Here is an 11447-nt window from a genome sequence, read left to right as displayed (position 1 = left end):
AGAAACATGAGTCAACTACTTGAAGTGGAATCTTAAGCAAAGTGGAAGTGCATTATGGATCCTTGTAATCTATCTAACTCTATAATAAAGCAAGAAGTTTTGCCAATCATTGTTTCCCGCCCAATGCAAACGGTGCCGTTTTAATAGCCTAAATGAATCAGTGCGCATTTATTGATGTTCACATTGCATATCAGTACTCTAGGTAATTTATCTTGGAACATCACCCAATATTCAGAATAATAAATACATCGAGAACATAAGCATAATGAATGTAATCTTGGACTATGAAACGTTTTGATCAGCCTTTCATATTTCTAAGACAGTTCAAATTCGAAAAGTCACTGTTCAGCCTCTATATAAAGCTCCCATGGCAATCTGCAGTCCCAAATTCACCATCTATCCACTTCGAACCACCTGCAAATACACAAAGAAAAGACAAAAAACAGCAGCGAAGATACCATGCCATCTCAGTACATAGATGAGGTAGAGATTCGGAAGTTGATTGCAGACCATGCTGGTATTCATGGGTGTTGGGGAAGTCATTCAGCTTGAACTTGAAAAGCATTGCAGTTGAGGATTGCAATGTATATTCAGAAAAATTAAAGGTATAGTTCTGAGCATACCTTACTTCAAAAATGGTTGTTACCACTTATTTAATCCTTCTCTATCTCTCTTTATCATGTTTATCTTGAAAGTAATTTTTTTTTTTTTTTCAAATTTCTCAGCTTTTCCTCTACATCTACATTGAAGCACAAAAGAAAGATCAGCAAACAAGAGGTGATTATCATTGTTTTCTTTTATATCATTTTAAAGCAGCTCTATCTCATGAAGAATTGAAATAATTGTAAAAGTTTTACTATATGAACTTCCTTCATTTTAAATATTTATGCAGTATAGAAACACTTTAGTTTTCCATGATATTGAATTGCACAATGTAGAAAAAAATTGGTACTCTAGATGGGGTATTTTCATTATGCCTTTCACAATGTAATCTTCACAATGTAGAAAGAAATCTGTTTCTTGAATTGTATCTGTTTTCAGTTTTTTTGGTTTATAATCTTTTTATTTATTTATTCTTAATACTAATCTGTTTTATTATACTAATAGTATACTAATTAAATACTGTTTATTTTTTGTTATTAAACTAATCTAATATGTTTTTTTGTACTACTAATCTATTTACTCTTCTGGGAATGATCAGACAAATTTTTAGCTAGAAAGAAGCAACTACTGAAGGTACCTGAGTGCAGCCTCCCGCCCTCCCTAACAGCATCCCTGGCTTCTGTTTTTTCAGCTCTCTTCTTCTGAATGACCTCCAAGGTTGCACCAACTATGGATCTAGAGTAAGGATTCCTTTTGGTACTGTATCACATGGCTTAACTATAGACATACAGTAGACTAAGAATTAAAACAATACCTACATATAAATTGTAAAATATATATAACTCAAATTAGTTGTATCACATTGCTTAACTATGGACATACAGTAGACTATTGACATCAATTCAAACATGTGAACAAAACTAATTAGCTACATAATTTAATTTTTTCAATTAATCCTATATTCATGTTTGATTTCTTTTCTATTTCTTTATTTATTTTTTGTATTAGACTATTGGTTTCTGTCACTTCGAAATGTTGTAGGATGTACTCCAACAAGGCAGTGAAGATGAATACATTTGAAATCCAAAATGGTATTAAAGCTTCATTTTTATTACCAATTCTAATATCAATATGTAATTAATACATTGTTTTGTAGGTAAAATGATGTAAGGAGAACATTCCATGATCTTGAGGTGATTGAGGCAAAATCAGGACTTTATTGAAGAATATAGTCATAAAGCAGGCCACCAATATTGTGTATTAGTCATAAAACATGCCACCAATATTATGTAGACAATAGCTTTTCTCTAACAACTTTATTATTTCCTAAAGTGTACACAACTTTACTGTGTAAAGCTAACTTATAAGATGAGATTTAAGTATATAAAACACATGCAAATTGTAAATTTCTAAATACAAGTAGGGAATAAGTTTACACTTACTCGGGAAGCTCTGGATATCAAGCTCTCATTTTGAACCACATATCCTATTATTTTATAGATAATAGCCTGCATGAAATGAAAGAACATTGTAAAGTGACATCCATGCCTATTTCATTGACTATTATCACTACCTTTGAAAACGTGCACGTTTTCTGCCATCTATTAACTTCAACAAAAACACATGAGATATTTTGTATTAAATAGAAGAAAGAAATATTCAAAAAAAAAAATTAGAAGAAAATATTTTGAGTCTTGCGAGTTGCCTGTTTCTAAAATAAATATTTTTAAAGATTCCAAGAAAAAAAAAGGAACACGTGTAATGGAAACAGGTCAAGGCAAATCACAAAAATATAATATGTATCTATTTATATAACGATTAACATTGCAATTTGTTAAGTCTGGACTTTAAAATAACAAATTAAAAACAAATTGTGCAAAACAAATTAAAAACTGTGTTTGCAGGAATAAACATGTCTGGACTTTAAAAAAAAAACAAACTAGAAAGTGTGAATTTGTTAAATCAAAATATAATCCCAATGTAAAATGCCTAAATTGAAAAGAGAATACTTAGAATGTTTTCAAATCAAAAAACATCTACCTTATAAAATACCTTTAAAAAAACTGTTGGTTAAAAAATAAAGTTAAAAACTGGAAGAATAAATAAATGGTATTGATTTTACTATCAGACCATTACAGAACAAGTGTAATGGAAACTGGTCAAGAACTTGCATTGAAAACAATCAGCTGCTAACAAACCAGTGCTGATGTACAGTCTACATAAAATAACTGCACAAAATTACAAATCACATAAAGCAAACCACAAAATTATAATATGTATCTATTTATATAACAATTAACATTGCAATTTGTTAAGTCTGGACTTTAAAATAACAAATTAAAAACAAATTGTGCAAAACAAATTAAAAACTGTGTTTGCAGGAATAAACATGTCTGGACTTTAAAAAAAAAAAAAAAAAAAACTAACTAAAAATTGTGAATTTGTTAAATCAAAATATAATCCCAATGCAAAATGCCTAAATTGAAAAGAAAATACTTAGAAGAATGTTTCCAAATCAAAAAACATCTGTCTACCTTATAAAAGACCTTTAAAGAAAACTGTTGGTTAAAAATTGAAAGAATAAATAAATGGTATTGATTTTACTATCAGACCATTACATTTTAAGTTTGACTATCAGACCATTACATAACTTATAGAGCTTATGGTTTGGTTATAGCCACTATCAGTTCAAAATGACTACCACTTTGATTGGAAAAAATATAATCTTATGTTAAAAATCACTAAATTGAAAATAAAATACTTAAAAGAATGTTTTCTAAGTAAATAAACATATGTCCACCTTAAAAAATGTAAGTTACAAAAAAGGGTAACAGACTAATCTGGACTAATGCTAGGTTACAGTGGTTAATCAGCAGTAAATTAAGAAAATGGTTTGTTAGCAACTATCAGTTCCAAATGGAAGAACTGATGTTGGAAAAAATACAATCTAAATTTAAAAATCACTAAATTTATAATTTACATACTTTCAAGAATGTTTTCAAGTCAAAAAAGTTATTGAATGATACCAAACTTCAACTTTAAATTAAGTTTACAAAACCATTAACAAAAATTGTCTGATAGCTACATTACTCTTCAACAAAAGAAAAAATTACAAAATTTACACAATATACTACAACTACAGAAGACTTGGCCCATCTAACTATCAACTGTGTACACGTACAAACTGAAATGATAAAAAACTGAAAAATATTTGGCATCAGAATTGGGATTCATCATTTGTCAAAATCTGAAAACAAACAAGTGAGTAATCTTTAAATAATCTAAAATAAGGCAAAATTGGGAACACAATTGTTTAATGAAGAAATTAAGTAGCACACATTGATAGCAATTTCAAGGAAAAAATGAATTGTCATCATGTTAATGGTTTAGTGAAAAGCTTTTTGACAAATGTAATTAATGAATATAAAATCAGAAAACTACATAATGCAACTATCAGGCTTCATACATCTCAAATACATGCTGACCATAAAAAATTAGCTAACAACATCAACGATATAAGGCAAATCAAAGCATCAAGAAGCAGTGTATTGACAACAAAGGTACAATTAGAACTCTTACTTGATGTATGCATGTTACATTAACAGTCTTTACATTTCTTTAACTACCTTCTGATGTTTAGCCTTCATCTTCTGAATCAATTATTTTTGAAATTGCATTAAGCTGCAAGAATTAGTAGTTGTTAAATTAGTTAGTATCAGTGTACAACTTAGGATAGGATACATGAACTACAGAATTCATGCTCAATAAACAGGAATTTATATTCCCAGTTTCTAATAAAGAACTATAATTAAACATACATGATCCACAGAACATTGAACCAAATCACCAAAATATAGCATAAAGGTCTAGAGTTTAAATAAACAGCTTTTGAACCAAATCACCCTATTTGATGTACATAGGAAAACACTAATCTAATCTTAAACTAACATGAGCAACAAAATAGGCAAGAAAATCGAAATAATTAGTCGAAAAAGTCAGTATAAAATAGATAGACCAGATAACTTATCTCATAGGTTTTCTGAAATTTGGGTTTGAAATCAACCTCGCGATTTTATAGTACAAGTGAAAGACTGATGTAGAGAACGATTATTGGTCGTAGAGCTGAGATTATAGGTTGGATTGGAGACATTCGGACCAAGAGACAGAGAACGGGAGAATGTTCGAGAGAGAGGAGAGAGAGGATAAAGAAGGCGAAGCGTCCGCTCTAGATCAGAGATGAAGCCAAAATCGATTAAATACTCCAGGGCGTTGGGTCGGGTCAGAAATTTGGATTGGGTCATAAGATTGGGCCACCGGCTTGGGCTTGGATTTTTAAGTATATATTGTATTGTTTTATAATATAGATAGGTCTGATTGTTTAATTATATTAATTAGCCTGATTATTTAAGTGTAAAATTTTGTTGTATAATGGTGCAATTAGTTGTGTGGATTCTGAATATCGTGTACATTTTAAATACACTAAATCTACACAATCATTATGTCATACTCTGAAATTTTGTGGAACGTCATTAACAGCACATTAACTAAATTTTTTTTTCCGGTAAAAACGATGTCATTTGGGACCGTGTTCACCAAGCATGGTGAAGACGTTTCCACAGCATAATTTGTAAAATCTACATGTTTAAAATTACTAAATATACATTGTTTGATAAGATATATACCATAATGTACTTTTATTCTTTCAATCATGTATTTGACATAAATCTACTTCATTCTTTAAAATTAATGTATTACGTGTATATTAATAGTGTATTTGTTATTCATGGCCCATATTCCATTATTAAACATATATATTATATTATGTATATTAATACCGTATAGTAACAGTGTATTTCACTGAATACGCATTATTTTATGTATATTAATAGTATATATATTTAATAAAGCTAAATAGGTTCAAACAATTAATTAAGGTAATCACAAGACAAGATATTGTTGGGGCAAGCATCAATTCCTCATATATTTGGAGATCCTGTAAAGTATTTAGGCTAACTAAGAATCTACGCCTAAGAAGTGTACAATCATAGATTGAGGCTAAAGAGATTAAAGAGTTTGCAAAATGGATAGCTAATATAGGTGATGGAGTAGTTGGTAATTCAACTGATAGTGAAGCAGATATTACAATTCCAGATCAATTATTGCTCAAGTGTGACGATGATCGTATTGCTGTAATTGTTGATAACACATTTCCTTTGTTTCGACGCGGTATAAGTGATCTGTCATATCTTAAGAACAGTGTTATTTTGACTCCAACATTGGATGTGGTAGATAACTTTAATCAATACATGAGTGATCATAAAATTACAAAGTTTATTATTTCAAATTTATTAGGTTTTCAAACTATATATTTTTTTATCTAATTATATTATAATGTATATATGTCATAGTATATATATAGCCGCGCATCGCGCGGGCGCACCTACTAGTGGGAATATAAAAGACAACAGTCAATGTTGGGCTGTGCACTATTCTATTAATGTATATATTGTTATATGTATTCTCAAAAAGAGGTTATTGATATTTTCATTTTTAGTTCTCAATTTTAAAATATATTTTAATTTTAATACATAATAATTTTAAATACAATAGGGGAGTATTTGAATTATTTTTAACTAAGGGCCGTTTGAAAATCTAGAAAATATTTTTTGAAAAATGATTCTCAAAATATGACTCATTTTTATGAAAAATATTTTAATTTTATATTGTTTAGTTGAATGTTAGAAAACTATATATTTTTATTTGGTTTTTTTTTTGAAGGATTTTTTTTTAATAAAAAGTTAAGAAATTGTAGTTTCTATGTTTAGTTCTATTTTTCTAAAAATAAACATATTATTTGTTATAATAATAATAATAATAATAATAATATAATAATAATAATAATAATAATGATAATGATAATAATAATAATAATAATAATAATAATAATAATAATAATAATAAGTGTTGGTTGTGTGGTAATAATAATTTGAAAACTAGTTTAAAGAGGGATGATAGAGAACACATAAACAGAAAAATAACGAATATTGAAAATGTAACATTTTCACAAATTGGACATTTTTTTTCGGTGACCACAATGAATATTTTCATTTGATTTGATTTTTTTTGAATACCCAAACACGTAAAAATCCAAAAAATGACTTTCATCATTTTTCGAGTTTCGAAATACAACCTAAAAGTATCTGAAACATTTTTAAAGTTAAAAATCAAATGTAAAAATGTCAATATAGTCAAAGAACAAAAAATAAAATAAAATCATACTAAAAATTAATAAATCTTCTGTTAATACTGCATAGGTTGTAATAAAATATTTCAAGGATACAAACAATTTTTTGATACATCCAATGAAGAACGAGAATGCCATTTCAACTCCAATCTAATGTCTAAAAAGATGTTTATATTTTTGGTACTACCAAGTTAGACCCAAGATCCTACAGACTGGATCAATGAATGATATGTAGATGTTTCTATTCATCTGCTATTATTTCAACTGAATCAGATAAGGAGGCTCTATATTACTATATACAATCATCACCAAGTAATCTTATACTAATCATGAAAAAAACCAGCCCAATAGTGTTAAGAGAGGAACTTGAGTCGCTTAAACATCGCTTGACCGAGGCTCTGAAGAATCTGAGTTGAGAGAGGAACTTGAGTTGCTTAAACATGGCCTGACTGTCGTTCGTTTTTGAAACGAACTTAGAAACTTGGTTCCAGACTTCGAGTAGTACAACATGCAGTGTCATAACTTTCTTTTTGGATGACGAAAAAAACATACAGTCACTACCCGGGAGTATGCAATTGGTAAACCCCGCCCTCGACAAAAGACCATAAGGAGATAAACCAGCTTAGATTTCTCATAGTTAACTGGCTCAAACCAGGGAGGCCAATAAACCGTTTCCACTATGAGTCAAACTTAGAACCTTGTAGTTATCAAGCCAACAGCCCGACCAACTTGGCTGGAGTTGCCCTGCAATGCCACAACTTTTTCATACAATGTATGTAACCTAAACTCCATTTCCTGTGTAAGAAGAAGTGTCAGTTACTCTATTTTCCCTGAAAATTAAGGTATTTTGGCACATCTCAAAGTTAAGGTGAGCATTTGTCTCTCAAAGTAATTACTCCCTATAAATCTGGCATAAACAAAGATACGAGGCATATACAAATTTTGCAAAGGAAAAGCACACTTGAACGCCTAAACAAACAGTAAATGGAGCAAAATGAAATGACCTTACCTCAGTTACTCCTTTGTGCATTGTCTGCATCGAAATCCACGCCCTCATCATCATCACTATCCTCGTCTGTGCAATCGGATCCAACATCACAATCTAAATCAGAAACCAAATCCTCTTCGCTATCCCCATTACGCGAAGCAATTCCTTGAGTTATTACATGATCAGTTTCATTCTTGACATACTTTCTTCTAACATGAGCTGCTTCATCGTCGTCTTCTCTATCTCTCCTATAACTAACCAATTCTTTATCTACCTTGGCTTTTCTCGGACTCAATAATACAAGTTCAGCCAACTTTCTTCTAGCCAAATACAAATCGTTTGGCTCAACCAGCTCTCCTTTCTTATAAGCCTCTCTGAGGAAAACTGTATGGAGTTTCCCATGATTTCCCCGAGTTGAAATGTAAAATATCCCCTGGTGCTGCAGGAGAAAGTCTTTGAGCTTCTTTGGCAAATTCATAGTCAACCTAAAATGTGCAATCCTCTCTAAAGTTATCTTCTTTTCAACAGTCAACGTCAACAACTCATGAATGGTGGCAACAGCCCTCTTCTCCATTCTTTTCTGTGCTTCAAGTGACCTCAAATCATACCCAGAGATATCCTCATATGGAGACCAATAAGGCAATCTTTGCCATTTCCAAACCGCAATCCTATAGTACTTCCCAATCTTGAAACCAGGAGGGAAATTCACAATAAACGAAAACCGGATATTCTCAGCTTCCCCGCCCTTTTCTCTATACTCTCTCTCCCTTGCATTCTCAATAGCACACACAGCTAACCTTGGGTCTTTCTCTACAATCTCAATGTACTTGTTTCTAGTCTCTTCTGCATCAAACAATCTAAAATACTGAGGGTACTTGAGAATTACTGAGTACTCAAAATCATCTGGCAGGCCAAACTCCTTCCTTGCAATCCGAACATGTTCCAGTCGGAGTCGACCTGTATTTGACAGCATCAGGAGCTTCCTTAGCCGGGTCACAGCGTCAGGGATTTGAGCTAAAAGGGCTTGATTTTCTTGATCAATTTGCATGTGAGCTTTCCGGGTAAACCTGCAATACAGGATTCTCTGAACCGGGTGTTCAAATATCTCAAAAACATGGGGGAATTTGAGGATGAAATGGCCTGCTTCAAACTGTTTGAAACCAAGCCTGCGTGAGAGCATGTCCAAGCGAGAAACCGAGATCATAGAGCTTGGCTGAGTGAGGATGAGCTCCTGGAATTTTAGGACTTTGCGCATTTTCTTTTCCACCTCCATGTAGTTGTCAAAGCCATGGTCTCGCACCCGCTGCTGCTTCTTGGGAATAGAGGTGGACTGGGACATGAGCCTTTCAGAAGTGTATATAACGGTGTGCATCAGGGGGAGGGCTCCGATGGGTTCGAACCGGTTTTTCAAAATTTTAGTTGAAATAGATATAACAGCTTGCATTTTGAGGTGATGGCAGATTGGCTATTTGGGGGTTCAAAGGCTATAAGTTTATTTTTCCTGTTTTTATTTTGAGTCGTAGTCAAGGATTTTTATACAAGAATAGAAGCTCTGCCAGTGATCAGTCAGCTTCAGAAATGCATAGGCAAGGGCAAAAATATAACTCTTCTGCTTTCAGTGTTCTTCTCCAACCTCTCCTGGCGATACAAATAAAAGATAAATGAAATACACAAAAACTGAAATACACCATTACAAAAACGTAGATAGGTAAGAAATGCATTGGTATTACCATTACTAAATAATCCTTTTTCATGATAACATTGGTCAAAGAAATTCAATCATGTTCCAATATACAAATAATCCTTTTTCATGATAACATGAATCATTAATTCACAAATTGGGATACTATTCACTTGTAAAAATTTCCCAGAATTTCAGTAAAAAAAAAAGGCATCGGGTCATACCTCAATAAGACCTAGCCTTCTGCAGTAGAAAATATATAACAGTGTCGGGAACTCCATTTGCATACCTTCTCATCTTTCTGCATACATGTGGACGGCGTCACCCCTAGCTACCGGAGGTAGATGCTGGGAGAGAAGCCACAAAATCGCTCCACCATTGCAGCCATCCGCCTTGCCGATTGCCAATTTGCTGTATTGCTGAGAGTGAAAAGTATAGAGACAGAGAAGTGAGCAGAGAGTTTAGGGATTTAGGTTTTGTTTTGGATTCTATTACAGCCTGTTTGTTTCGTGTAAATAAGACGTAAAATGAGTTAATAATCAATCTAGTTCATGACTATCGTGATTTTACTATATTCACTCCTAAGTGATTTTTGTACTTAATTTAGTCATTGACTTTGATGATTTTACACAATTTAGTCATTTATTAATAATTTTGTTTGTTGACGGTTAAAAGCAAGGTCAATATGGTAATTTTCCCGCTGTTCTTGTTAGTCAGATTACCTTCCTGTCAGCTGCCATTTCCCACAACTGCATTCTCATGCTTAGCCAATTTAACTATAGATGTTTAGTTAATTACACGGGAGAGCCACCTATCCATTAGCCAATGTTTAGTTAACTACAAGGGAGATTTTCATGCTTAGCTAATTTAAAAGGAATAGATTTCAAGGGCAGACAGAAGCATGGGGAGACTTCCCATTCTCGACACATCATTAACAGGCAAACACCAACATACAATTTGAGTTCGAATTTGATGAATTTTTGTGCACTGGTGAAATTGTGAAGAATGTGGCGTCCCCCATTAACAAGGCTCAAGCCTTTGCTAAAATCCTAGAGAATTGTAGTAATGATAAGAAGAAACTATTGGCTATTTACATTGAAGAAACTACTTCTAAGGTTCAAGTATGGTTTTTTTCTGCGTACCGTATTTTGGTGTGCGTTTGCTTCCAATTTTTCGTGTCGCATCCCCCATGGATAATCTCTGCCAATTTGTCAATGGTTGGATTGGGTAAACTTTTGGATTTCTAGGGCTTGAGGAAATCAGGGAATGGAATTGAGGATTTTACCATCGATGAGAACTATGGAGATGAGGGTAATCTAACCAAAAAGAGGGGGAGAGGAAATTACCATGTTGACCCTACTTTTAACAGCCAACAAACAAAATTGCTAACAGAGGACTAAATTACATAAAACCATCAAAGTCGATGACTAAATTAAGTACAAAAAGTCACATAGGACTAAATTGAGTAAAATCACTATAGTCAGAACTATATTGGGTTTTAACTCAACCTAAAATTATATGTTATGGCTATTTAATTGAAATGGCAAAAAATTATCTTTTTGAAAAAATGGCACATTTGGTGCTTTATATCCTTAGTATAAACTTTCTCACTTGTTTCCATTATTGGAGTATGAGCTCAAGGTACCAGTCAAGTTGAATTTATAGTTTACTCAACCATGATCAAGGAGCAATGAAACAAACAATAAAAAATCAATGTAGTTGTATTGTATTATCTTAATAACAAGAAAGTCAGAAGAAAACATACAACTATGAAGCTAAAAAAAATAATGGAGCGCATATTTATACATGTAAGGAAATGGAACATTGTCTTGTTCCTTCCACCAATGGAAGGGTCAGAAGGGAGACAATTTGGCCAAGTACAGAGTTTGTCTATTGTCACCCTCATTCCAGTACCTCTGTCCGTCCTTCAT

The 11447-nt window shown here is 32.3% G+C and overlaps 1 protein-coding gene and 1 long non-coding RNA gene across 3 annotated transcripts; both read right to left on the bottom strand.

Moving 5' to 3' along the window:
• Positions 1-109: 109 nt before the first annotated feature.
• Positions 110-4815, bottom strand: LOC109177160. The gene is made up of 5 exons (XR_002053531.1): positions 4183-4815; positions 2046-2111; positions 1241-1380; positions 624-739; positions 110-414 (listed from the first exon to the last, which is right to left on the bottom strand). It is a non-coding gene; the product is annotated as an uncharacterized LOC109177160 (long non-coding RNA).
• A 2073-nt stretch (positions 4816-6888) lies between these two features.
• LOC109177159 (protein ROOT PRIMORDIUM DEFECTIVE 1) lies at positions 6889-9994 on the bottom strand. Of its 2 annotated transcripts, none has more exons than XM_019326464.1 (3): positions 9741-9994; positions 7857-9473; positions 6889-7677 (listed from the first exon to the last, which is right to left on the bottom strand). In XM_019326464.1, the coding sequence occupies exon 2, from the start codon at positions 9277-9279 to the stop codon at positions 7858-7860; it is 1422 nt and encodes a 473-aa protein (XP_019182009.1). In that variant the 5' UTR covers positions 9280-9473; positions 9741-9994; the 3' UTR covers positions 6889-7677; position 7857. The 2 variants fall into 2 exon arrangements, with proteins under 2 accessions (XP_019182009.1, XP_019182008.1); XM_019326463.1 differs by having other exon boundaries at positions 6889-7642.
• Positions 9995-11447: the final 1453 nt, after the last annotated feature.

This window comes from Ipomoea nil, unplaced genomic scaffold (genome assembly GCF_001879475.1).
Source record: "Ipomoea nil cultivar Tokyo-kokei standard unplaced genomic scaffold, Asagao_1.1 scaffold0800, whole genome shotgun sequence".
NCBI lineage: Eukaryota > Viridiplantae > Streptophyta > Magnoliopsida > Solanales > Convolvulaceae > Ipomoea > Ipomoea nil.
The sequence above is the reverse complement of the archived record's forward strand: the minus strand, read 5'-3'. Positions and strand labels throughout refer to the sequence as shown.

Coding starts and splice junctions, on each gene's coding strand:
- LOC109177159 (XM_019326464.1), bottom strand. CDS start 9,279: ATGCAAGCTGTTATATCTATTTCAACTAAAATTTTGAAAAACCGGTTC.